This window comes from Ochotona princeps, chromosome 9, assembly GCF_030435755.1.
Source record: "Ochotona princeps isolate mOchPri1 chromosome 9, mOchPri1.hap1, whole genome shotgun sequence".
Lineage (NCBI taxonomy): Eukaryota > Metazoa > Chordata > Mammalia > Lagomorpha > Ochotonidae > Ochotona > Ochotona princeps.
This window is the reverse complement of record NC_080840.1, coordinates 17,328,355-17,356,077: the sequence shown is the minus strand read 5'-3', so window position 1 is coordinate 17,356,077 and position 27,723 is coordinate 17,328,355. Positions and strand designations below refer to the sequence as shown.

General features: G+C 38.9%; 1 protein-coding gene across 2 annotated transcripts in view; it reads right to left on the bottom strand.

The window, feature by feature from the left end:
• Positions 1–1,395: 1,395 nt before the first annotated feature.
• Positions 1,396–27,723, bottom strand: part of TAF2 (TATA-box binding protein associated factor 2) — an 86,153-nt gene continuing 59,825 nt past the window's right edge. The window contains exons 23-26 of one of the 2 annotated variants that reach the window (XM_058668521.1): positions 20,895–21,124; positions 18,970–19,075; positions 16,699–16,818; positions 1,396–2,808 (exon numbers count right to left, since the gene is read on the bottom strand). In XM_058668521.1, the coding sequence (XP_058524504.1) occupies positions 2,546–2,808; positions 16,699–16,818; positions 18,970–19,075; positions 20,895–21,124 (719 nt within the window). In that variant the 3' untranslated portion in view covers positions 1,396–2,545. The remainder of the gene's footprint in view (positions 2,809–16,698; positions 16,819–18,969; positions 19,076–20,894; positions 21,125–27,723) is intronic. The other variant, XM_058668522.1, reaches the window with a different exon arrangement.

Below are 27,723 nucleotides of genomic sequence, written 5' to 3'. Positions count from 1 at the left end.
GGGAAAAATAGCTCTCCTCTATCAAATATGTCATGATGCCACAACAACTTGAACACTGTGGTACTGGCTAATGAGTAGACAGATCCACAAATCTATTACAAAATCCCAAAATGGATCAAAACATATAAAAAGATTTAGCATGTCAAATCTGAAACCTAGAAGGACAAGACAGAATTTTAAATGTTATTTTTGCTAGCATTATGGAAGTAAAAAAAACCAAATTGGATCCTAGGTCTGGTGTGATAGCATAGTTGCTGAATCTTCACCTCGCATATGCTGGGATCCTTTATGGGCACCAGTTAATGCCCAGGCTGCTCCACTTCCCATCCAGCTCCCTGCTTGTAGCCTGGAGAGCAGCAGAAGATGGCTCGAGGCCCTGGGACCCTGCGCCTACTTGGAAAACCTGAGAAAACTTCTGGTTCCTGGTTTCAGATCAGCTCAGCTCTGGCCATTGCGGCCATTTGGGGAGTGAACCAACAGATGGAAGATCTTTCTTTGTCTCTGCTCAATGTATAAATGACTTTACAATAAAAATAAATAAATCTAAAAGAAAAACAAAGTTGGATCCCTACCTATGTTTAATCAAAAATAAATTTCGTATGGATTATAGCTGGATAAAACATAAAATAAAAAAATATTAGAAAGAGAATGGGAGAATTCTCTTATAATTATGGAAGAAGAAAGATCTTTTACGACACAAATAATGGAAGTCATAAAAATATAAAAAACACAAAAATAAAAAACAATTCCTGTTCAATATTCATCACATGGTACCGTCTCTAAAACAAAACAAAAAAGCTCATAAACAAATGTATATGTCCTGTATAAATCTATATACATTTAAACTAATTACAGAAAGATAAATATAATCCTGTCACTCGGGAAAGGAATCAGAATCTTACATTTGAATTCTGCATTGTGTATACATAATTACAGATTTAAAAAAAATCCAAATAACTTTTGCATTGTCCCTTTTAACTATGAACTTAAATAACCTAGAGTTAACTATGCACACAAATACATACATACATATGTGTACATGCGTGCACATGCACACACACACACATTTTTCAAAAGAAGCATCTAACGTGAAACAGCCAACCTGGAAATCATGTGCTGAAACACACTGCTGAGAGTACAGTCCGCGCCTGCAGGGACAGCTACTGCCACTTGTCACCTACGCTGCCCAGGCTCTGCTTCCTTCACATTCGGCTTTCTTCCATATCTGAAGCTAAAGCCTCGTCTGCTGACAGAATTCCCCATCTCTGTCTACGGAAACTACTCTTGCTGCTGGGCCAGCTCTGATCCCACCTATTTACAAGGCTCTCTGCAATCAAGTGAACACTATATTTGCACACACAAAACAGGGTAACAAAAGATATAAAGGCAGAATGGTCAATTTAAAAAATTATTTATTAAACAAGTTAAACACAACTAAAAGTATGCTTAAAAGCCCAACATTACTGGATCCTTTTTGAAATATTTATTCTGGGAACAGGTATACTGTTAAACTTTTTAGTGATAAGAAAAATGATGAATTAACATACGAAAAACACTCTTAAACAAACAATAAAACATATGGTAAAATCATAAATAAAAACACACAAACATATGAACCATGAAGCCAAATGTTTCATACGTGTTTTCAAATGCTTTTGGTATACTCACATAATGGTTGAACTGTGTACATCCAAGTTGATAACTGCTACGGAAACTCATCTTTTAAGCTATTAGACTTGGCATTTTACACAGGAAAGTTTTAGAAAGGGTATGTGTTGGGTGTATAAATTGTCCCTACTCAACAAAAAAATTTACCTCTGAACTCACGCATCTATACTTATTGGGGACTAAAACAACTTAAAATTTAAGCATCTTGATTTGGAACAATAGTGAATTTGAAATACCTAATGTGCTATTCATTTTTTAAAAAAAGTTTCCAGAAATTCCAAATTTTGAAGGCAAAGTTTAGAGCAAAAGGAGATAGTATATTTCTTTGTTCATAAATTCTGAGTCTTATTTTCTACAGTTAACATCTATTCAATAAGGAAAGCTTCTATTGCAAACCCTGTCTTTTCAGTAGCTCCAAATGGTGCTACAGAACTACTCCCTGGAAATAGTGGTTACACCACAGATTCGGCATTTGCTTCTGCTTAAAACATAACTATGTTCCATAACATCCATCAAAAGCTTCCGAACATAATTGACTTTGGCAGTACACATGGAGACCGTGATGTGAGTGAGAACTGCCAGTGCATGTATGGTTTTTATGAAAAAGAAGTTTTGCTCTGTGTGTATGTGTGCATGTAAGTCTAGAAGGGAACAAAGTGAAATACTTAATCTGGGATTACAAAATATATTTGCCTAATTAGATCTCAATTACGTGAGTATAAACAATGTAAAGTAAATGTGTAAAACTTAAACGGATTCTGAATTTCCATGAGAGAGGAGAATCTATTTTGCCTTTCTTTTATCCTTCTTTGCAGGGCTCGAAGTTTTAGTTACCTAGATTCTTTTGGACATGTTGGGAAAGGGCTATGTCCCTTTTTCAGTCTGAAAGAGAAGGAGAACGCACAGACCTGCCGCTGGCAGGGCTGGAGAAAGTGAAGGGCTCCTTGTCCTTGTCCTTGCTGTCATGCTTATGCTTGTGCTTGTGCTTGTGTTTGTGCTTCTTCTTCTTCTTCTTGTGCTCATGGTGATGGTGGTGATGGTGGTCACCGTGTTTGGAGGACGGAGGTTCCTTCGTAAACACTGAGAGTGGAGCTGTTGACGCCGGATGCATCGTCATCTCCAGAGGTGACTGCTCTTTACCTGTAAGATGAAAACAAGGAAAGTGAAAGCAAAGTAGGAAGCAATGGATGACAGCTGGAAATTCAAGAAATATGCAAATAAGACATCCGATTAGCTATGCATAAGAATAACTAATGACAAGGAAATTGATTATTTTGATATTTTGGAATTTAGAAAATCATGACCAATACTGCTGTGTTACTAAGCCACCTTTCTGTCACTGTCTGTACCTACAGTGTCAGGATAAACTGAAAATAACAGACTGATGAACTGACAACTGCTTTGGAAGAACCGTACTATTATAATAATATAGGGGAGATCAGTGGAGGAAGAGGAGGGAGATAGAGGAAATCCCTGAGCCTATGGAACAGCATTATAAAATAAGTTTTCAAAATATTTGTCATTAAAAATGATTATACTGTATGTTACTGGTTAAGTGCCAAATTGGGGAATGGAATCACCTCCCTCAAGAATAGTTTTATTCTAATGTATGGAAATGGCAGAGCGGGGAATGGGACTATTTAATTTGTGTCAACTGAAGAACCACTCATAACACATGAAATGCTACCTTAATTACAGCATCTATCTCAGTGAAATTCCACAATTTATACAGTTTGCTAAGATAATTTCTGTCAGTAGATAAGCAAAAATGAACACAATAACAGGATTTGCTACATGAAGATATTTCACAAATTTTGTCTGAAATGTGTATTGTGGTAAAAGTATGAATTTAAAACTTTTCTTGGACTAGAATAAACTTATCCTTTATTTTCATTTTTTCTTTGAAATAATCCTTATACAGCTTAAGAAACCAAGAAAAAGTAATGCAGAAAAAAGGAAGAACTCGCAGGCACGTTTTTGACGAGTTTACTAAGCACTTCATACTTTTTGCCCTGGACCATAATCTATAAATCGAAGATCAAATGTTCTCTCCAATTGTAACACCTAGTCACTTTAGAAATCTCTCACATAAGCAGTTTCTGCTTCCTATGGAATTGTGTTCCTTGGACCAGACTCTGAGAAACCATAATGTTTCTACATTACTGTAGGTTAACCATACTATTTTATATGCGGTCCACCAAATAAAATGCACAAGATCTATCTTAGATCTCATCTTTCCAGATCAGATCTACTGGATTATCTGGTCTGTAGTTACATTAACTCATCTCATAATTCATCTCATTTCATCTGGATTAAGGGTATTGGCTTCATGTTAGATGGCTTCTCTGCTAGCTGTCTTGCAGTTTAACCCACCATTATATAGTTACCAAGAAAGTGGTTGTCAGGATGCTAGGAGGGATTTTGCCTCCCAGCAGTTTATTTGACAATAACTAGGGATATCTACCTTTTGGTTGCCACACTGAGATGGGGGGAAGGGTGTAATGCTATGGCTTCCTGATAGGGAGGCCAGGGATACTGCCGAATATCCTACCAGGCTCAGGACAGCCCCTCATACCATGCTTCAAATCCCAGTAAGATCAGGATAGGAGATTCTGCTACCCAGTGAGTGATCTTTCCAGAAACAGAGCTGATAAGGTTATCTGCTTAAAATCTGCTGGTTCTACTGATAGACAAAAAGTCATTCCCTTTGGATGACAGTACAGCACTTCCTGAAAATATGTGTTTTTAAAATCCAAACTACCTCAAACAACAACAACAACAACAAAAACAGGCTCTTAAACTAAGACAGATTATAACATAGCATTCTTTTTCCTTCCTTAAATTAAAAAGTAGCTTCTTACCCCCCCCCAATTTTTGATCCAAAATCCCAAAGCATGATTTCTACTCAAACAGGCATTACAAGATTTCTAAAAATTATCCAGCAACACTAATTTTACTGACAATGTACAAACTGTCCCCGAATTCCCTTCTGTAGCTGTACCTTGCACCACTCTTGATTTGCATGCACATTGGACTAGCCCGCTCATAGTGCTGTACATTCATTTATTAGAAACATCCTTCTTTACTTTCTTATTCGAGTAAAACAGTGAATTTCACAAACACCACAAACTATCCTAGAACTAGCGGAATAAAGTGCTGAACTGGGTAGATCCTCAGCCCTCCTCGGGCTTACTAACTAGCAAAGGAGAAATTAAGTATGCATATGTGAGAGGTCAAACAGGAAGACGACACAGTTAGTTGGGGAAACAGAAACACAAAGTTCTCCAAGGAAGTAATGGTTAAAGTGTAACTTAAAAGAGGGAATAGGGAAAGAATGTCTTAGTCTCTGTAATAATTTATAAGTTAGCTTTAACGTTGTCTTGGGGAAGTTTTCTGCAAATTGCCTGCAAGGAATTTGCTCCTTAATGTTACCACTGCGTAACACAGATAAAGAAGTTAAGGCCCAGAGAGATCATTACCCAATGTGGTCCTGGCAGAGCCTGAGCTACAAATGCCAAGTGCCTGCTCAACTCTGCTCTTAACCATACCTGCGTGCCATCCATACGTGATATTTCTTCTTCTTTTTAATCTTTGATCTCTTCCATTGGACTGACAGCTTATTCAGGACAAGAATTTGTCTTTCTGTCTCAATATATACTACAGAATTTAACAGTACACCTGCCCGCTTCCCCACTCTTAACAAACTTGTTAAGCAAGTAAAACAATATTATACAGCTGCTAGTCTTTAAGAATAGGTTGTCAGGTGAACTTAATTCAACTAAATAAAGTCACTGAGTTGGAGGGATAAGACATGAACACTATTAGAGATCACCAGGCAAGTGGCATTTGTGACCTGTTCTTTGTGTCAGGCATTGTTCCAATATTTGAGAAATAAAAAAGAGGCTGACAAAGTTTTTGTCATCACATATTGTTCCAGTATCACAAAATAATAAAAATCCAATACTAGTAGTAACACAAAAACTAAATAATTCAATATAGACAGATGGACATTTGGAAACCTGTGTATTCTTCAATAACTGATACACAGATATTCTTCAGAAAAAAAATTTCAAGACATTATCTGATTTGCAGACTGAGCCAAATGTATCACTCTGATTTTAATTTAGATGTTAAGTGAATGAAGTACATGAAAAGATGCCTTATGATAAATACAGGGAATGTGCCCAGAAGTAACAGAATATCTAATAGTATTGTAATAGCAAGAAATAGGAGAATTTAAACTCTCATAAACAAATCTCTCTGGCTCACATATCATTATTTAATCATCCTGTATCAAGCAGCTTTCTAGCTAGCTGTCTACCCTAGTGGGAGTCCAAGCTCCATTTCTACACCAAGAGAAGTTTCCTCATCTAACTCTAAACACCTGCCAAGCTCTTAGATTTCAGAAATTCATTAGTTATACTGGAACTTGTACAAAAAACCAAATGCACAACTACATGTTTATAAGTGTACATTTTTTTCTCCAAGGAATTAACTGCTTCAAAAGTGACTCCAGTCTTTGGGCTAGTGGCCTAATATTTGCATTAAAGATGCACTGATTATAAATCCTGCATTCCTTTTGATTTACCTGAGGACTATTAGGAAGATAATGAATAGAGTAGTTAGCTCAAACAATAAAGAAACGTGTTAGGAATCATGGCTAGGCCAAATGACTGATTCCAAGGTCTGGGAGGAATATCTGATGAACTTGAAGGGATGAGTTTGAGACATGTGATACAAAGACAGGATGACAGGATGAGTGATTTCAGATGGGCTCAAAGTGTCTGATCACCACTGGGGAAGGCTAGCCAAACAACCAAATATCTTGATATTTATGAAGAGCAATCAAGCATTTATCTGTGCTTGTCTATAAGACTTAGACCCCTGGGAGCATAAGGAAAATCCAGTTTTACAGAAATAATATATTTTTAAAAATAAAACTGAAAGAATGAAGTAGAATATTATACCTTACAATCCTTAATGAGTTAATGGATCAAGACCCTGAACATTATAGTGGTTAATCTCATAAAAAGGGAGTCTACCAGTTACATGCTTTTGAATGGAACAACACACTATCACATGCAAAACTAATTCTAATTAAATCATACAATCTGTTTAAAAACTGTACCTATTAGTAACCTGAATACTTAACATGAAAGAATTGTACGTTTCTATGTATATTACAAAAGTTAGAATATTCAAAACTCTTATCTCTTGGAAATACATACCAGAAAGGAATTTGCTTAAAATAATTCAGAGGGTGAAATCAGCAAAGACTATAGATTAAATGAAACTGACGATGAGCTCATTATAGTTGAAACTGAGCAACAGAAATGTAGGGGTTAAATATACTGGACTGACTATATTTTTCATCATAAAACATTTAAAAGAAGAAATTAAGATAATTTGGCAATATCCATGAAGATTTCAAGTTCTCATATTTTATGAATCAGGTTAATTTCCAAACACTTTATCCTATTAACATCCTCATGTGTCTGTGCTGACAAGCCCATGTAGATACATGTGTTCATGCCAGCAGTGTTAGATCATTTGCATGTTCATGTTATGCCACATGAAGACGCATGAAATGTTCATGCCAGCCATTCTAATATTACACTATCTCCCCAGTAGTCTGAAGCTCTTGGGATACATTTTTTTGTTTGCTTCTTATTCTCTCTTTTATGGATCAATTTTCATTATTTTTTAAAAATATTTATTTATTTTATTACAAAGTCAGATATACAGAGAGGAGGAGAGACAGAGAGGAAGATCTTCCATCCGATGATTCACTCCCCAAGTGACCCCAATGGCCGGTGCTGTGCCGATCTGAAGCCGGGAACCTGGAACCTCCTCGGGGTCTCCCACGTGGGTGCAGAGTACCAAGGCTTTGGGTCGTCCTCAACTGCTTTCCCAGGCCACAAGCAGGGATCTGGATGGGAAGTGGAGCTGCCGGGATTAGAACCGGTGCCCATATGGGATCACGGGGTGTTCGAGGCGAGGACTTTAGCCACTAGGCCACGCCGCCGAGCCCTATGGATCAATTTTTACTCAGTATAATCCAAAGAGACAATAAAGTCCCATTTATTTTCCATGTGTAATTATACTAGCAGTTTTGGGATATGCCTGAGTTTATGCTCACAGAATGTAAAATGAAGTCATCTATAAAATCTTTATCAGGAAAATGCTTATCTTATTATTCCTTGACACAAACTCTTGAATGCATAATTTAATTGCAGGAATATCGAAGATGCCCAGGAACTTGGGGCCCACCCATAGCTAGGAATCACTGATTTTTAGGCTAATGAAAGCCCTTTCAGTGTTTTGAAAAATGTTTCTATTTTATATAGACTTATCTATATCTATATAAATGTTTCTATTTTATATAGATTTATCGAAAAACATACAAGTCAAAATATAATTTTCTTATGTCATGTTATATGGAAAGAACAAAAGAGACAGTTTTGTGGCCAACTTACATAAAATTTTTCCTGGAGACCAAATAAAACACACTACAGATGAAAGTTAGCTGCACTCAATTTAACAAACGTAACACAAACAAAAAGAACCCCTTAATAAAAGTCTAATGTAGCTTTGCAGTTCATTTGATAAAAGTGTTGATCAGAAATAGTAACAAAATGTGAATTTTCTACTAGGAAATGTGTAAAACGTGTTCCTTTAATTATTGTAAAAATATAAGCTGTAGAATTATAATTTAAAGAAAAAAATCAATGTTTTTCTCACTGTAGCTTCAAAAGAAACATCTGCAGCCTTTTAAAAACTGTTTTAATTAAACAGACTTGCTCAATGAACTGTGCTCTTGTGCCTTTTGCAAGAAGGCGTGATGATGCAGGAGTGGGGAGAGCTCTCCGCCTCACTCTCCCCACAGGAACCAGCAGGGAATTCTCCCCGCTCTTTGTCCCCCTCATCCCTTCTCCCTCTTCTTCAGTGCAACCCCTGAAGCAGTGAACTCCAGAAGGAGCCCAGGGCACTGAAGCCTTCGCAGTGATGGGATGGGAGGGCAGATGGCTGCTGAAGTCCACTATCCGGGAAATCACACAGCCCTGTCTTCAGATTCCTTTCCTTCTGGAAAGGGACAGTCAGGAGAACGGAGGTGATAGATGAAAAACACTCCTACCATTTCTTTCTTTCCTCAGTGGCTAGATGCACGATTCGCTATGATGCCACTCTGGAATAACCCTGGCATTATCACATTCAAGGACAGGGAGCAGAAGTCAGAAGCAGGCCACAGCCTGCCGTCCACTTCGTACTTCCATCCTTTCCTCATCCAACCCAAATCCCATTCCTTCATTCCTCTTGTACCAGGTCTGCAACATATTTTAGTTATCAAGTACCTTTCTGCTTTTCTGCCTTTCGAATAAATAAAAGTAAATTAAATAAAAACTGTAACTAAAAGAAAAGTTGGAAAGCCAGACTTCTTTGTGTAATGTCTTCATTTTCAGTAAGCCAGTTCAAAAATTTCTGTAACTTTTATGGCCTGAAATAAAAGATGTCTCAAATAGAGATTAATAATGGCCTCAACAACACATTTGTGACTTGTAATTGTGAATTTCTGGGGGATGTAGAATGGTCACAGCTTCCCTTAGCATTGCTCCATCTCCCCTGAACCCCTAACTCGCAAAGCTGGTTTCAATCACAGGCCAAAGTGGCTTCCACAGCAGGAAATTCACAGTTTCTGTGGAGGTAGGGAGACAGAAAACTCGATTTGATGGGGGGTAGGCTTAAACTGTGAGGCTTTTCCTTGAAAGAATTTATTTATGTATTTATCTGGAAGACAGCGTGACAGAGAGATCTTCCACCTAAGCACTGTTCACTCCTCAGTGGCAAAATCCAGGTCTGAGCCGGGTTAAGGCCAAGAGCCAAGAATGCCATCTGGGTCTCCCACAAGGACGGCAAGGGTCAAACACTTGCACCATCATTTGCTGCCTTTCTAACACTCCAAAACATGCAGCTGTGAGCTCCCCAATTTCACAGAAATAATGTTGTGTACAATGCGTAGGTTTCATACTTAAATTCTTCATGTGTAGCATGAGCTAAAAGGCTAGTTTGGGAAAGTTACTAATGAAATCTAACAATCTGTTTATGAAAAAACTGCCTTCAAAATTCCAATATAAGTTCATGTATAAATAAACCTTTGCAATACCATTGTAAAACAGAAGTTTTCACATTTCTAATAGAGCAGTTGAATTTTTAAAGGCTTGTTCAGTGGTATTGGCGTACTAAATAGGATAAACACACTTAAAATCACAAAAGCACATGCACATTAAAAGCTGCTTAACAGATCTGTCCACAGAACTGGTTCACATTTTGCCTTTGATACATGAGGATTCCATACACTGACGGTAACAAAAGCTAAAATTTTGAGGCTTTCCTATTTACAATCAGCCCTATGTCTCTGTGCAGTCTTACCATATGATGCCACAAGACTGTAGAAAGACTCCAAAGGGTTTATTTTGTTGTTGATCTCTTTTTTTTTTTTTTTTTAATTTGCTTATTTGGGGCGAGGATTGTGGTGTAGAAGGCTGTCTCCACCTTCAACACCTGCAAATCATATGGGAACAGGTTCATGTCCTGGCTGCTCCACTTCTGATCCAGCTCCCCGCTAATGCAATTGGAAAAGCAGCAGAGGCTAGCCCCGTGCATCCACGTGGGAAACCTAGCAGAAGCTGCAGGATCCTGGCTTTGAATCAGCTCAGCTATGGTAGTGGACTCATTTAAGGAGGAAATGAGGAGGTCAAAGATCCTCTGTCTCTGTCCTCCTCTCTTTGTAAACCTACCTTTCAAAAAATAAAAACTAAATCTCTAAAAAAATGTCAATCTGAAAGCCTAAGGTTAGTGAGAAAGCTCCCATCTGCTGATTCATTGCTACTATGTTGGCAGCAGCTGGAGCTGAGCTGGGAGAAGGAGACACAGGTGGGGACTCGAGCCATGAGCACTGCCTCCCCTTCCAGGGCACGCATTAGCAGGAAGCTGGCGCAGGAGCCAGAGGCAGGAACCGAACCCAGATTCTCCAATGTGGGATAACAGACATCTTACCTGTGAGGCGAAAAATGCACCCACAGAGACATGCTGTTACAGGCAAAACGTGGAAAATAAATGCACGCTGGTGGGTACAAAAAGGTGTTAAGACTTGCTTCTGAGGAGAATCAAGATGGCGTAATAGGGTAAGGACACGTTTAAACAGATGGAGAGACATTTAATCAGGATGAAGCAGAGAGGACACATTCCAGGAAATAGGAAAGGACAGAACAACAGCAGAGACGTACCTGGAGACTGACAGACACAGGAAAGCAGCGAAAACAATGGTGTGTTGTCTCAGTGACTGATACTCCAGCAGCATTCAGCTAACGGCCATCGGAACTCCACCAGCAGCCGGAACTCCACCAGCAACCAGGTGGGAAGGGACTTTCACTGGGAGCCTGGGAGGTGAACCCAGACAAAGAACTGTCCATTCTGCTGGTCCGTTTGATTTGACCAGGACCAGAGACAGAGCAGCAGATCTTAGACGGGCAGTGCAAGAAGAGCATGGATTTCATAGCCCAGTCTGCCCCCTAGAGCTGAATTGGGCCCCATTTTGCATAAGAAGGCAAAGGCAAGGGAAAGGACTGAGCATACGCTGAACTGGAAGTGAACACATTTCTGAATCAATGTGGCATTCTACAGGTTCCACCCAAGACAGGTCTGGGTAGCCTTCAGACCTGATGGTCAGAAGATCAAGAACTCTGGTAGTGGTACATTAGGCGCCATTTTGTACACTGTGGCAAAAGCTTTGGGACTTCAGGGGACAATAGTGAACTGCACATGTACTGAGCTCATGAGAACTCACTGAGGTCTGTGGATTGCACTGGTCCTGCAGGAAAATAATACCGACTGTGGCATCGTATGCATCAAAATAGGTCCGTGTTGCACCCAGACCTAATGTCCAACAGGTTCCGACAAGATCAGTGCCACCAACAACCTAACTATATAGGACACCTGGTGTCTCTCTAATCCTGGGATCTGCTCAAACCAGAAGTGGGAGAAAGGTTGTACAGACAACGGTGAAGCCTCAGCATGGTATCACAGGAGGTAGAGATTGGTGAGCCAGGAGTTGGGGCTATGGAGTTCTTGGTGGAAATTTAACATAAGAACCCAGACCTGGAACTCGCTGGAGGGAGTGGCACAAGTGGCTGGAAACAAAGAGCCGTGTGCCAACTGCAATAAGTAAAACAGAACTGTAGACCTGTGGGTGACACAGCTTAGAAAACTGTCCCTAAGAAAGACTCTGCTAACCAGAAGTACAATGACCAAGAGAAAAAGGAGAGACAAAGGTACAATGAATATTATTGAGGACTCCCCTGCAAAGGAGCAAAACCCCATGCCAACCTCAGCATTAACTGAGGAAGACATTGAGAAAATGGGGGACACAGAATTCATAAAACTCATTATAAAGCTCCTGATCTTTATTATGTATGATAATGAAATGTATGATATAACAATGAGAAGCACATACATCAGTTCAAAGAATTTAAGGAATATTTTACACAAGCAATAGCAGCAATAAAGCAAATCAAGGCTGATATATCAGAAATTAAGAACATAGTAGAGCAAATTAAAAGTACAGTGGAGAGTCTCCAAAACAGAATGAAGCAAGCAGAACAGAGAATGTCAGAATTGGAAGGTATTTCCTGTCATCAGGGGGAAACAAACAAGAAGCTGGAAGCAGAGCTGGATCAGGCCAAAAAAAGTATTCAAGAATTGAAAGACACTATTAAGAGGCCAAATCTAAGAGTTATGGGAGTCCCAGAAGGTGCAGAAAGAGAAGCTGAGTTTGCAAATGTATTTAATGAAATAATAAAGGAAAATTTCCCTAATCTAGAGAAAGAATTGGGAAACAAAATCCAGGCGGACACAGAACTCCCAACAGGCTTGATCAAAAGCGATCTTCACCACCACACATGATCATCAAGCTCTCTTCAATTGAACATAAGGAAAAGATCCTTAAATGTGCACGTGAAAAAAATCAATTGACATATAAAGGAACGCCAATTAAACTCACAGGAGATCTCTCACAGGAAACTCTACAGGCAAGAAGAGAATGGAGTGACATATTCCAGATTCTAAAAGAAAAAATTGTCAGCCTAGGATAACATATCCAGCAAAGCTTTCTTTTGTCTTTGAAAATGAAATAAAATTCTTCCACAGTAAAGAAAAGTTGAAAGAATTTGCCTCTACCAAATCTGCCTTAAAAATGATAATTCAAGATGTTCTCTTGACAGAGAAGAGGAATAGCACCAAACAAAACCAAAAGCAAATGTGAAGAACATCCCAGTAAAATGACAACAGAAGACTAAGCCAATGAACAACCCATTCCTAAGATGACAGGACCAAATTACCACCCATTCATATTAACCCTGAAAATAAATGGCTTAAACTCAATCAAACGTCATAGATTAGTAGACTGGATTAAAAAACAAAATCCATCTATTTGTTGTCTAGAAGAGACGCACTTCAGCAACAAAAATCAGCAGAATCTATATTGCATGGGTTTTGTTGTTTTCTGTTTCACCTCTTCAAAACATTTTCTTCTGATTAAACTCTTCAATGACTCATAGATCATAGAGAAACATCATTTTCTGCAAGAAGGTTCTTGATTTTCATTTCCTCAGCTACACATTAGTCATTTAGTAGCATGTTATTTAACTTCATGGTGTTGTTAATTTCTTTTTTCTTCCTGATGTTGATTTTGTTTTGTGGCTTTTAATTTAAGGGGATGTATAGTAGCTGTGTAATGGAGACTGCCATATCTATTAACATGTTATGTAACTTCATGGCATGGTAATTTCTATTTTTCTTTCTATTGTTGATTTTGTATTATAACTTTTCATTTGAGGGGATGTACAGTAGCTGTTAATTGGAGACTAATATATCCAGAGGTGAGGATACAATGTAGTATGCATTTCTACTTTCAAAGATGGACTTACAATGAAACTGTTCACTATATCTTGAGAATAGGATGCTGGACTCTCTGCATTGTCCATGCCGGCAATGATGGACATATGACTGTGTATGAAGAACTATACTTTAGTAATGACACAGAGGAACTAGATGGTGGGTGGGTGGGGAAATTGGGGCTCGGATATAGGGAATCCCAGGTCCTATGGAACTGTAGCATAAAATGATAATAATAATAATAAAATGATAATAAAAATTTTAAAAGCAGGCAAAAAAAGACTTGCTTCTACAAAGCTTAACACAGCATATCATTAAGAAAATCCAAAGAGTTACATATTGATATTTTTTGAAAAAGGAACTTACTTTTCTCAGAAATTCAGACAATTTATTATTATTTTTAAGCCCAAAGAAGGCAGGCAGAAACATCCCATAAAATTATATGAAGTCCCTCCCAGAAACAGGTTAAGAAATAGAAATTCAAAAACAAAATAAAGGGCTTGGCAGCGTGGCCTAGTGGCTAAGGTCCTCGCCTTGATCCCGTATGGCCGCTGGTTCTAATCCTGGCAGCTCCACTTCCTCTCTATCTCTCCTCCTCTCAGTATATCTGACTTTGTAATAAAAATAAAATAAATCTTTAAAAAAAAACAAAACAAAAAACAAAAACAAAATAAAAAACATGCAAGAACTATATAAAGGGGCCCAGTGCAGTTGCCTAGTGGCTAAAGTCCTTGCCTTGCATGTACCAGGATTCTGTAAGCATGCTGCTTCGTATTCTGGCTGCTCCATTTCCCTTCCAGCTTTCTGCTTGTGGCTTGGGAAAGCAGTAGAGGGCAAAGCCTTGTTACCCTGCACGCCATGTGGTTTCCTGGCCTTAGAGCGGCTCAGTTCTGGCTGTTGTGGCCGTTTGGAGAGTGAACCAGAGGATGGAAGATCTTTCTTTGTGTCTCCTACTCTCTGTTCATCTGCTTTTCCAATAAAAAACCAAAAAACCTTAAAAAAACTATAAAAAAATAAGTTCACGGGGTCAGCGTGGTAGTATAGCAGTCTAATTTTCTTCCTGTTGTGCTGGCATCCCATATGGGCAGCAGTTGGAGAACTAATGGCTCCATTTCTTATCAGTCCAGTTAAGTGCTAATGGTCTGGGAAAGTAGTATAGGATGGCTCACTGCCTTGGGCTCCTGCAGTCATGTGGGAGACCCAGACAAAGCTCCTGGCTCCAGCTGCAGATGCCCAGCTCTGGCCATGGCAGTTGCTTGGGGAATGAACCAGTGGATGCAAGATCTCTCTGTCTTTCCCTCTCTTTCTCTTTAACTTTCAAGTAAAGTAAATAAGTCTTAAAGAAACAAAGTTCAAAACTCATTAAGCTTTGTAATTTTTCTAAATATAGAAAAGTCTATAGTAAAGTCATAGTAAGTGTAATGATAAAATGATACCAAAACCTTAAAATACCAACAGAAAACAAAATCAGTAAAGCTCCAAAACTGCCAAGATTCAAGCGCCGCAGTCTGGTCACGCAGAGCCTCTTCGGGGACATATCTGCGTGGGCCTTTGATGATGGATGCAGAGTGCACCAAGAACTGTAAGCAACCAACAACAGGCAGGGGTCTCCACACCAAATATTTCGAGGTGTCACTTTTGTTTAAAGTCCCTTATTGATCCCAGTTGATCCTTCAGCTCCTCAAATCAATAAACAGTTCTCTTGTTTATATCAGACAGAAACAGTTTATGTATGCAAAATCCATCTGGCAAAATACAGCCTGTAAACTCTGAACAATGACTTTGGAAAAATATTCTTTAAAAATGATTTTGCTTTAATGTGTCTTGTTTTTCACTCTCTTTCCTACAAAACTAAAGATGGAATCTTTGCTTCATTATAGGACATTAGGAAAACTGCTTATAACTATTGTAAGCAATGGAAAGAGATAATGCAAAATAACAGAATGCAGGATAACAAACACGTGAATTGAATTGCCTTTAACAAACTTAAGTGCAATTAGTAGCATAGTCTGAAATAGAAAACGTACCTAGAGGGGACTGGTTTTGCAGTGTAGTAGGTAGAGCCACTGCTTGCAACGCCAGCAGCATCTCAGATGTCCCACTTTGTGTGTGTGTGTGTGTGTGTGAGTGTGTGTGTGTTTTAAGATGTTCCACTTTGAATTTAGCTTCCTGCTAACGACCTCCCAGCAGAATATGGGCCAAGTACTTGGGGCCCTATTTCCATGTGGGACTGCTAGAAGCCCAGCCTCAGCTGTCGCTGCAACCAGCGGATGGAAAACCCGTCTCTGTCTCTCCCTCTGTATAACTCTGACTTAAAATTTTTTTTTAAATATCTATGGATGGCATCAATGATTCATTAATTATAAACAAAGAATCACTTTTGTACTTTTTAAAGGTACATATTTGATGATTTTATTGAAGTTAGTGTCTGTCATAACAGTTTCAGTAAGATCACTGCAAAGGAAGAGCAAAGGGGAACCTACTAGGCTTATTTACTGAAAAAAAATGTTCAACTTCTTTAAATCTGAGCAGAGTGCTCCTTCCCAGGAGCTGGGAAGTCAATCCAATTTTGGATGCAAATGACAGAGACACAAAATAAATTTATTTGTTTAAATGTATTTGAAAGGCAGAAAGAGAAAATTTCTATTGATTCTCCTCTTCAATGCCTTCAAGATCTAGGGTTAGGGCAGGCTGAAATCAGAGCCCATGTACATCTATTGTGGGTGGCAGGCACTCAGGTATGCCAACCAGCACCTGCTGCCTCCCACAACATACATCACCAAGGAAGCAGGATCCAAAGTGGACGCCAACACGGGCATCCTGCCACAGCCCTGGGGGAACTACTGGACCCAACGCTCGCCCCAAAGACTTTATTCTCATTCATGTTCTGTTATCTCTGAGTTTATTTTTTTTTTTAAATAGAAGTATATCATTTTTGAAGTAGAAAGTTCTACTTTAAAGTAATCTTGAAAGTTAGGTAACATTACAAGAAAACCAAGTCCTAGGATCTATATTCTTAAAGTATCTTTTAAGTTGGTAAGTTTGCAAATTTTTTCCTTGAGATAAAAAAAATAATTTTACCTGTCCCCTTGCGTGTAAGTTCCATATTCCACTGGGGTTTTAAGGAAGGTGTGCCATCACAGCTTGATGAATGCTGGGATATTAAAGATCGAGAGCTAGCTGGCCGATATTTAGAGAGCCCTATGAGGCCAGAAAAGGGGGAAAAAGATTAATCTATATCTTTGTTTCCCATAAGAACTAAAATGTCCAGTAAGTGTTCATAAAAAATAGCTTTAAAAACAGAAGCAGTTCAACCACAATAATCCTGATAATGGGGAAAAAAAAACTGATTGACCAACTACTAAAGATCGTATTTAATATAATCTAATTCATAGTTCTGATAAGCTTATTGATAACAATATGCATTCAAGAGATACAATAAGCCTGAGTGACTTACAGAATAGAGATTAGAAGTGTCTTTATATTTTGGTTCAAGAACCATTTCACACATTTCAATATTTATGTAGAATTCTGTTTATAGTGGAGTTTGTTTTCTCTACCACTCCCAAATTTGCTAATATATTCCACTGCAAAATTCACTGAATAGGCCAAAGTAACTTAATTACAGAAAATAATGAAAACAGGAAATGGGTTAATGTTACAATGAATACAACACTGTAACGGAAGTGTCTAGAACCAGATTTTGATTGCCACTTATCAATAAATTAGAAACACATTCTGGGTGAAAATATTTTACCTCAATGACTAATTTCTTCTTCACTTTCATGGGAAAGTCCTAAAATTTGGGTCTAGTCCTTAGTTAACCACTTAACATTCCACTGATTAAATTTACTTAAATGGAAATAGGTGGCTGTTAAGATTTCATACTATTGTAAAAGTCAAAGAATTCATGGCTTTAACTATATCTAAAGCTCATATTTTATCTGGAACTCAGCACATTTAAGATTATGATGCAGTGAAAACTAAGTTAGGGCTCATAAATAAAATAAAAACAAAGGCCAAATATAAAGGAACTAAATTGAGTAATGGGGACTCTGTGCAAACGTTACATGTTGAAAGGGAAAAGACGCATGCAAACATAAAGATCATAAAAGACGACTACCATGAGGTCCGAAGAGGATTTTCGAACACAAGGAGGAACAGTACTTGGGGTGGAGTTTTGGAGAGGGTAGGATGGATAAATAAAAATAACTACATTCCTATTAAAAAGAGATGTATTCAAAAGGAAAGCCCAGTGACCACTGTATGGTTACTCATTATGTTTGATGCTACCACCCTGATGACTAAAACACAACGCTAGCACAGACATTAAAAAACAGAAAAATTAGCATCTATCAACATGAATTTTAGAAATTAAATGTTGTGTGAATGGGTCATGCTATACCAGTGACACAAAAATTTAACAGCAGAAGTACCACAGAATCATATATCTGTATGGCACACTATGAAGAAAAGCAACAGAAAGAAATTTAAAAAGTGAAAAATTCAAGGTATTGGTTACTTATAGTACAAAGACAGAACTAGGGAAGATACACACAGGGAGTGCCCATCACGGAGGAGAAATGCTTGGTAAGCTGAGTCAGTTCAGACACTTGTGTAATTACACTTAATGACACATACAAATCACACCAAAAGCTTTCTTAAAAATTATGAAAAGCTTATGATATAAACTGGCATAACCTCTGAAAACATGTACCAACACAACATAGTTTTGTTGCCTTTCCAGGAATAATACAGTTTTGGGGGACTTCATCATAACAATTTCATTCATTTGTAAAAAAAGGAAAAAAAGCTTTTAGGTGAAGACATTCAATAGAAAGCTACTACATCAAATAAAAGGCAGAAGAAACCTAAATGCCTATCAACAGCAAAATTGTAGTATATCACTTTCCTAAGAAACCCAGTTCATATTTTCAAGGGAAAATATGCTTTGAAGGCTGCATACAAAAGTCTATCATGAAATAATCAGCAGGCACTAAGGGTATGAAACAGTGTAATGGACAGTATCAAGCTCAATGAAAAATGATTTTAGTATAATAAGTAACATCATTAAAAATAAACCAGACACGTTTTATTTTGAAATTAAGCCTAACACAAAGCCAAAAAACAAATTCAAAACTACTAGGAGTCTTATGAACTGGTTTTATATGCTCCAAATATTAAAAAGGAACACAAGTAAAACAGAAAAATGACTATCTTTGCTGTGCCACCAGTATGTTATAGGCTGATACAATCTAGCATTTCACACTGCTTACGTTTAATAGTTGCTCATCTATAAAGCCAGACACCTTAAAGTGGTGATAGAAATGAACTGTAGCCTGCCAGTCCTACCTGGCGTCGACGGCCTTTCCAGCATGTTCAAGTGATGGGAAATGAAGGCCTGGCTGTCATGAACAGTATCCATGTCAACCTCCTCCTCTTCTTGAGAATTTGAAAACTAAAACACAGACACACAAAAGCAAAGAACAATATGGCTCTTACTTCATTTTACATTTAAATGTTGGCTCTTAGGACAAGTATCACAGAGGTCATAGAAATGCCCCCACAAAACCTTAAAAGCAAAAGTAGTTTCTTTTCCTCAAAAGTTTTAAGATAAAGGATCATGTGGCCCAGACTCCAAAAGAAGCTCTTTAAAAATTATTGGAAATTTAACAGTAACTAAAATCTACTTGTGCAATGCAGGGAAGATGTAAACAGCTATGGCAGGAGGTTCATGCAGTTCCTCCCCCACCTAGGGAAGTTCCACGACTGACTGTAGTGCTTCAGAATGACATCTGGGACCTTTTAGGACCCAGTGTGTCTCTCCCATGTATTCCTGCTAAGAAAAAACAAGTACTGAGAAAGCTGCACAGGAGAGTGACTCTACACTGTGAATATAGGTTTAACCTGTTTCACTTTCCTGTTACCCTCATTCTTCTCCAGGCTCTGAGCAGGCTCTAGCGGGGGCCCCAGAGCTGTCCCAGCCTTCCTCGTCACTCCCTGCTGATGAGCTCATCTACTCTATCGGACTTTCTTCGCAAGGTGATCATCTTCCTGCAGCAATACTCAAGACCACAATTAGACTGCTGAAGACATGCACTTCATATCATAGCCGAAACTAGCAGCTACAGCAACAACGCAGATTAGAGCAAGCCCAGTAGATACAAGTTACCAGAAATGGGCTTAAATGAAATTTAACTTTTTCTTATCTGCTGGTCTTTTTTGGAGGGAGAAAGTAGTTATTTAAATAAAATAACAGTTTTCCCTAAAGACTATTTTTTTAGCTGTCATTCTCTCCTTTTATCCTGAAATGCAAACATAGATAAATTAAGAATATTTACTGGCAATAAATATGCACATATTCACTTTTTTTAAGTGCTAAAATACCAGTACGGAATTGCTGGGCAGCAAATTTTATCTAAGTGTTGTTGAAAAAATGAAATGAAGTACTAGAGGCATTTTGTCATTAAAAAGAAAATCATTTCTGGAAAACTTCCTTAAATGACAATAAAATTATTACTGCATACTCTGCAAATCTTTTGAAAAACATCTGGTAATTTAGTAATTCATAGCAGACAGTAAAGCTTTTCAAAAGAAGAACATACATATATACAAGGAATCTTCAACATGTTCATAGAAAATCCATATTATTAAATAAAAAAACTACGAAATACCATGGATTTCAAATTTTTCCAACAAAATAAACTCACTTTTCAATTTCATTTTCCAAAACATTTTTCTAGTACCCTCATATACAAATTTAAAATGTAATCCAGTCTTCTAGATAAGCAGATTATTCACCTACCTAATCATCCCTTCAACTTTGTATTTTCATTCAACAAGCTCTTGCCAAGCACTTATGTATGTTTAGAAATGTACTAGGTATTACACAGAGAAACAATTTGAAAAGACAGGGTCAAATGCTTAACAGCTTGCCATTAAAATGACAAGAAAGGTTACCACATAATAGATAAACACGTCTTTTTCCTACTATTCAGAGAAAAATTCTATGTTCAAATATATATATAAAAAAAGAAACACCCAAATTATGTCATCACACAAAAAGCAGATGGACTGGCAGCACATCATGTGCTACGTAGCTCTCAGCAGCATTTGATAAACTCTAAAGTGCTGACCAAATGTCAGGAGGAGCTTTTAAAGTAGCACAAGAAACAGAGAAGTTATAAAGTTCACAGACAGCAATTTTCTTTGGATAGCTTTCTGTCAATAAGCTACATTTTGTGCATTATACATCTTATGTATTATATGATTCTTACAGGATTCTGAAATCCCACTAGCTGCGTGTGACTGTTCGGATTACTTGCAGCTTCTTGGTTGCCGGCTATGGCCTCTGGAATAATGGTAGGATTCAGGACAGCTTTTTTCTCTTTTAGATTGAGAACCAGTCCAAGCTCTGGCAAGGGTAGACAGGAAGGTCTACTAAGGCCAAACAGTGTGAAGTACAGGTCCACAGCACCACATCGCAGCCTCCAGTCATGTGACGTGCCTAACACACAAAAAATGAAGAAGCACAAGTCAATCAGCACATTTATCCATACATGCTGAATGGTGATAAAACAGGCACCTAGGGAATTTCATGAGTTGAAAAAATTTTATTATCATGCTTTTCATGTAAAATGGATACCAGATATCAGCTAAAACTTTAATATTCCCACAAACAGTATTTTTTAGGACTCTAATAATTCCATATTCATTCCTTTTCTGTTCATCCTGATCTATTTAATGGACAGCACCCCCATCAGATTTCTAGTACCCTCTCACTGACTACTTTCTGAATTTAAATGTAGTAAGAAATCATACAACTACTTTAAATAACAAATCTTGGATTTATTAGAGAAGAAAAATATTTTTCTTAAACACCTTATTATTTGTGTAGTGAGTGTAACACTAACTAATGAAAACAAACACACATAGATAAAGGATGGCAACGGGCAGTACACATATACTTGACCGAAAGACTGCTTGAACAGAAGTTCAGTTTAAACCAGGTAAGACCAGAAATGTTTTCATCTTCAACATCAGAGATTTGGTCTTAGACCAGACCCTGCTCTATGGCAATGAAGGCCCAGAGTACAATGTTCTTTCCCATGTTTTTCTTTTTTACCAGTGGAGTGCTGGAGTTAGACATTACTATTAAACACAATGGACTGAAGTGATGCAATGGGCAGCAGAGTTAAGATAATATCTATGGCTGCCAGTTGACTTTTCAAGTGATCTGGAGAATGTAAGCGGATCAGGAATATTGGAATTATCCTCAATAAGAAAAACACATCCTATCGATACTTAATTTTGACCAAGAACTATCATTTCACAAAGTTTAAAATTGAGAAACAGGGGTCAGCATTGTGGATTAAAAGGCAAAGCTGCCACCTGCAGTGCCAGCTTCTGATCCAGCACCCTGCTAATGCCTGGGAAAGCAGCGGAATACAGACCGAATCCCTGGGGCTCTGCAACCATGTAGGAAGTCCAGATGAAAGCCCTACATCCTGGCTTCCGTCTGGCTCAGTCCAGGCTGTCATGGACATTTGGGAAGCGGACCAGCAAATGGAAGATCTCTCTAGCTTTCCCTCTCTCTGTAACTCTTTCAAAAAATAAATTTTCTTAAGGACAAATAAAAAGGAAGGAAGGCTCTACTGTAAATGCTGGACATTGGTAAATTGTAAATTAAGACATTGGTGGGCTCAGCAACAAATACTAGGTTAAAAAATCATAAACTAGCATTTGTTCTAATTAGATTTGCTCTAACAAATACATAGTTGCTATATTAATTACCTACAGGGGAAATCCTTCATTAGAAATTTTTCCGATTTCATATTAGATCACACACTGTGCTGGCACTTTGTAGCTATTTGGCTGTTACATTCTCTTCATTCCTATTGGAGACATTTTTTATTCTGCTACTCCGTGATGTGGTAGCAGATACACGATACCACTCAAACCAGAGAAACAGGCAGTAGCCCTGAAGAGGATCAGGTTTTTACATTATAAAAACTACAGAGAGATTAAAAAATGGCAAGAACACACAGTAAGTGCAGGGATATTATACAAGACCCATTTTCCTTCTCTGGAACATGCATATAGATGCACTTAACTGGCCTGACTAGCTTTGCTTTTGTAGGCATTCACTATTTCCCTCCTGGAAGCATTTTACTTAAGGAGCAGGTTATCAAATTCTTGAGACATTTGTTAGCAAAGGTCAGTGAGACCCAACTCTTGGAGGGAAATGAAGGAATTCTGCCAAAGGTGAACAATCAAGTCTGTGACGACCCAGAGCAGCTGGCCCTGGGTCTTTCTATCCTAGGGTGGAGAAAGAAAAAAAAAATGCATCTTTAATATCTGATCAGCAAGGATAACTAGAAAAAACTTAATTAAGTTTAACTTCACTGTTTACATGAAAACTAGACCTGGAGAAGCATCCCGTAATCACCCGTGCTTCAACTGATGCCCTGGACTGTGGGGTGGCACGGAACCCTTATCAACAGCCCCAAATTCACTCCTATGTATTTTAAATGTGCTCAACACAACCATGCAAATTCAACATGCCTCGAGTCCACTTGGCTGGAAGATGCAGACTTGGTAGGTTTAGGGACTACAAGACCCAGCTCTTTTCTGTTCCTGGTGAATTTTCATAACCATTTAAAAAAAAAATAACAATCAGTAAGAAGATAATAAAGCAACATAAAAAGTGTTCCGGATAAAACAGTACTTTTAAACGCTGATGACAATCACACTAGATACAACACATGCACACACACGCTTCTGTCCTCCACCCCCACCAGAGGCCAAGAATACATTAAAATCTTAATAATAGTGATACACATACAAACTAAAAAAAAAAAAAAAAAAACCCTAAAATAAATAGACAAACAACAGAAAGTAGAGCTTGAAATCTGACAGGAAAGAGCTGGCATGGATTGGCTCATGCCTCGCTGGGTGGGACACAAAGATTAGTCACTCCTCACCATGGTGTTGAGGATTTTCCTGCACACCACCCCCCCCCCAAAAAAATGTTCTGCACCTTAAATGTTGACAAATATCTTGTTAGAGTTACAAGCCAGTCTAGATTATCCCAAATTCTGCCAAGATCAACAAAATTATACTTCAACACAACAAATGGCTAAATACTAAAATGAAATGGACATGCGACAGCTGAATGGTACCCTATAGCCTTTTCAAGGTATATAGCAGCCGGTCCGGTCCTGTATATAAACTAAAATTGAGATGTCAATGAGCTAATCATAGGTTGTGGTTAGGACTTGTTTTTTGTTTTTTTGTTTTTTGTTTTTTGTTTTTTTTAACATACTGGTTACTCAAAGCCATGTCAATTCCATAATATTGCAAATTGCTGTTGATGTTATATTGGGACTCTTAATTGACTGTGATGATATTATACCAGCTCTGACTTCGGACCAGAAATGGTCTCCCCAAGAAACTGTTCAACCCATCTGGACAATAAGTAGCTGGACTCCATGCTTAATATATGTTTGCAAGGAAAGAATCTTGATTGAATTTGAACTGTAATACTGCATCAAGGTGGAGGAATCCACTGGGGGGGAGGGGAGGGGGAGGGGTAGGGGGATTCCCAAAGCCTATGAAACTGTCACATAATGCTAAATATTAATAAAAAAATAAATTAATTTAAAAAAATAAATAAAATTAAATACAGTGAAGGAAAAAAAATAATAGTGATACAGTAGAATCATGTGATAATCCTTTTTGGTTATTTTTCCCAATAAACTCTAAAAACTGATTATACTGCTTTCATTAAAAAAAAAAAAAAACTGAAAATTAAACCAAAAAAAAAAAAAAAAAAAAAAAAAAGAGAGATTAGATTTACTCTATTCCAGAGGCTTAGCCACAGAAGGGAAGGAGCAACTCTCTCTAGTCCACCTTTTCTAATGTTCTTCAAAAGTGCTTTAAAAAAAAAATCCTTCCCAATTACTCATCCCATTCCCAATATTCATAGAGCTCACTTTTAATATAAATCTGAAAAACTGAGCAATGATTTGCTTATGCCCATGGCCTCACTGCTCACCGATCTCAGTGCTGGACACAGCTTACTGCACAGAGAATTTCAACCCAAACAGCAGATTTCAAGATGAAATCTGAAACATCAACCTGAGCATAAATGTGTACAATCATAACCTTCTAATGGGCCTCAACTGTGGCATATAAATTGTCCCACTGACCTCAAACATATATTCATTTGGTTAAAAAAAATCATATCTGGAAAGTAACAGAAGAATCTTCATATTTCATGCTTTCTTCAAATTTCTAACTTAGGGCCCGGCGGCATGGCCTAACGGCTAAAGTCCTCGCCTTGAAAGCCCCGGGATCCCATATCGGCGCCGGTTCTAATCCCGGCAGCTCCACTTCCCATCCAGCTCCCTGCTTGTGGCCTGGGAAAGCAGTCGAGGACGGCCCAATGCATTGGGACTCTGCACCCGCGTGGGAGACCCAGAAGAGGTTCCAGGTTCCTGGCTTCGGATCGGCACAGCACCGGCCCGTTGCGGCTCACTTGGGGAGTGAATCATCGGACGGAAGATCTTCCTCTCTGTCTCTCCTCCTCTCTGTATATCTGGCTGTAATAAAATGAATAAATCTTTAAAAAAAATTTCTAACTTATCATGGATAAGGAATTATGTATTCTTTTTAAGAATATATTCCAATCCTTTGGCAGCGAAATATGGGGCAAACGGAGACTTTATGATGGACCATATCAATCAGTGGATGACCTCATCGAGCGCAACTGGCAGCGATTCATAACTGGAGAACTATTAAAACCACTTGATCAAATATCTCAGAGCATGCCCCACATCCGGGACTTGGGGTGGGCGGGAAACCGGGTGGGGCTTCTCCCTCAATATCCCCCTTTACTTCAGATACATGATGGAAACAATATGGACATAATAGTATTACCCACTTCCCTATACCCCCGAACCTTTTTTTTTTTTTAACTGCAATTAACTATGTAAAGATCGTCAACAACAATACAATAAAATTAAAAAAAAAAAAAAAAGAATATATTTCAATCTAGCTCCAGGTAAATGTGTCTGGGAAAGCAGCAGCAGAAGGCCCAAGTGCCTGGGAACCTGCTGCACACAAGACCTGGAGGAAGCCCCAGGCTCCTGCCTCGAGCTGCCCTCATCCCGGCTGTTGGGGTCAGCGGGGGAGAGAACCAGCACATGGAAGAGCTTTCTATTCTTCCTTTTTGTTTCTGTGACTCCTACTTTCAAATAAATACATTTTTAAGAATATATATAATCCAGTAGAGCCTGTGCCACATATTAACTGTGGAATGATCCTCTCCAAGTTCCAGAACTGTGGACTCATCCCCAAAATCAAAACAGAAATAAGATAATCTTCAAATTATAAACAGTAGCAAAAAGGAAGAAGCTATATACATATATTACCTGTCAACAGGAAAAAAAATACAATAATCCAATAAAAATAGCAAAGGCTGTGAGTGACTTCCAAAACCAGAACCACGAATAAGTCAAATATATGAACAGCAGAATGCTATCATTACTGTACTAGTATGAGTATGACATTTCTGAATATTTACTATGAGACACTGTTCCTGATGTATACTACCTCATTTAATCCTCATTTTGTAGAAGCCATTTTCATTGTCATCTGTACTTTGTAAGTGAAAACAGTTTAGACAAGTTGCACAGTTACACAGCTCTGACAGGGACCCAGTGCAGACATCTGCAAAATAGGATGCTCCAGCCATTTACCCAGAGACATGAATCTGGAGAGTTATATACTATCATGGCACTTTCATAAGAGCCAAGGAAGCCAGGTGAAAGAATACAGTGCCTTTTAGAATACAATAACAGGAAAAGACACACTGAGGGCAGCAACAAGAAAAGAGGCGTCCTATTCACCCTTCCCCCAAGTCCAAGGAGTGCGGCACGGAAAGATGCCTCCCCCTAGGGGGAGGACAGTGACTAAATCCAGACTAGAGTTTTAAAACCCCATGCCAGACCTACTACAGCGAAACCTGGAGTCAGAAGGGACCTCAAGACCTCTGCCCCGCAAGCCAGGACCTGCAGCCTGAGCCTTAGGTCAAGGGTCTACCTTCACTGCCCTTCCCCCAACTTGCAGCAGAATTAGCCAGCAGCTGCTGGGGAAACGCCTTCGCCTTGATGCTCAGGGACAGAACCAGAGGACTCTCTCCAGGCCAGGCTTACACGGAATCTCTAGTCAGATCCCAGTAGCAGCCAACAGCTGTGTGCTGGTGGAAGGGATCACCCCCAGCTGCTCACAGGCCTAGAAGCACCAACAAACAGCTCAGGACCCTGGAGCTCTGACAACTACACCCAGCTAATGTCAGTCTGGGCAGTCCAGAGTCTGTCTTCATCGTCGCTGCTCCAAGCAAGGGAAGCAGCAAGGAACAAGACTCAGCCACCGAAGCAGTGCATAAATGTGATCACAGAGTGCATCTTGGCTCTGCTAAAATCACTACTGGGAAGATATTACAGGCTGATGTCCCCACGTCAGCATATACTGACAGTGCACCTGGACAGACCCTGGTCCTGATGCCTTCAACTGAATTTATAGCCTGGCTAGCAACACCTGTGGCCAAAAACAGCAACCTCGAGTCACAAGCTCACCTCAGCAGCAGCAGGGAGTCCATACCGAAGTGAGCCTTGGCCTACTGACGTGCTGCGCTGATCCTGCGTGCGCCCTGAGTTTGATCTAGTGTTGTGGTGTAGGTGGCCATGGGATTGCGCACCCCATTCCTCCCAAACCCCAGGCAGCGCAACAGAGACGGCAATTGTTTGAAGGAAGATAAGTTTGCTGGCTGTTAGAACATTGCCTAAGGAATCAGGTGGTGGCACCAAGGCACTCACAGACCTTTGCTGGACTTCCAGATGTTGCTGGTATGAATCGAACCTCACCCATGCCAAGACAGCAACCAAAGCAGCCCCTCCAGGACTCTGGACCTGCCCTCCTACAACTCCAGCGTGACAGGCTGGCACCGTTTTCTGCCATGATATCCTCATCTTGTCCCACTGGGTGGGAAATATGCCCTGCGTACCTCCGCTGTGAGAAGAGCACCCCATGTTCTTACCTACA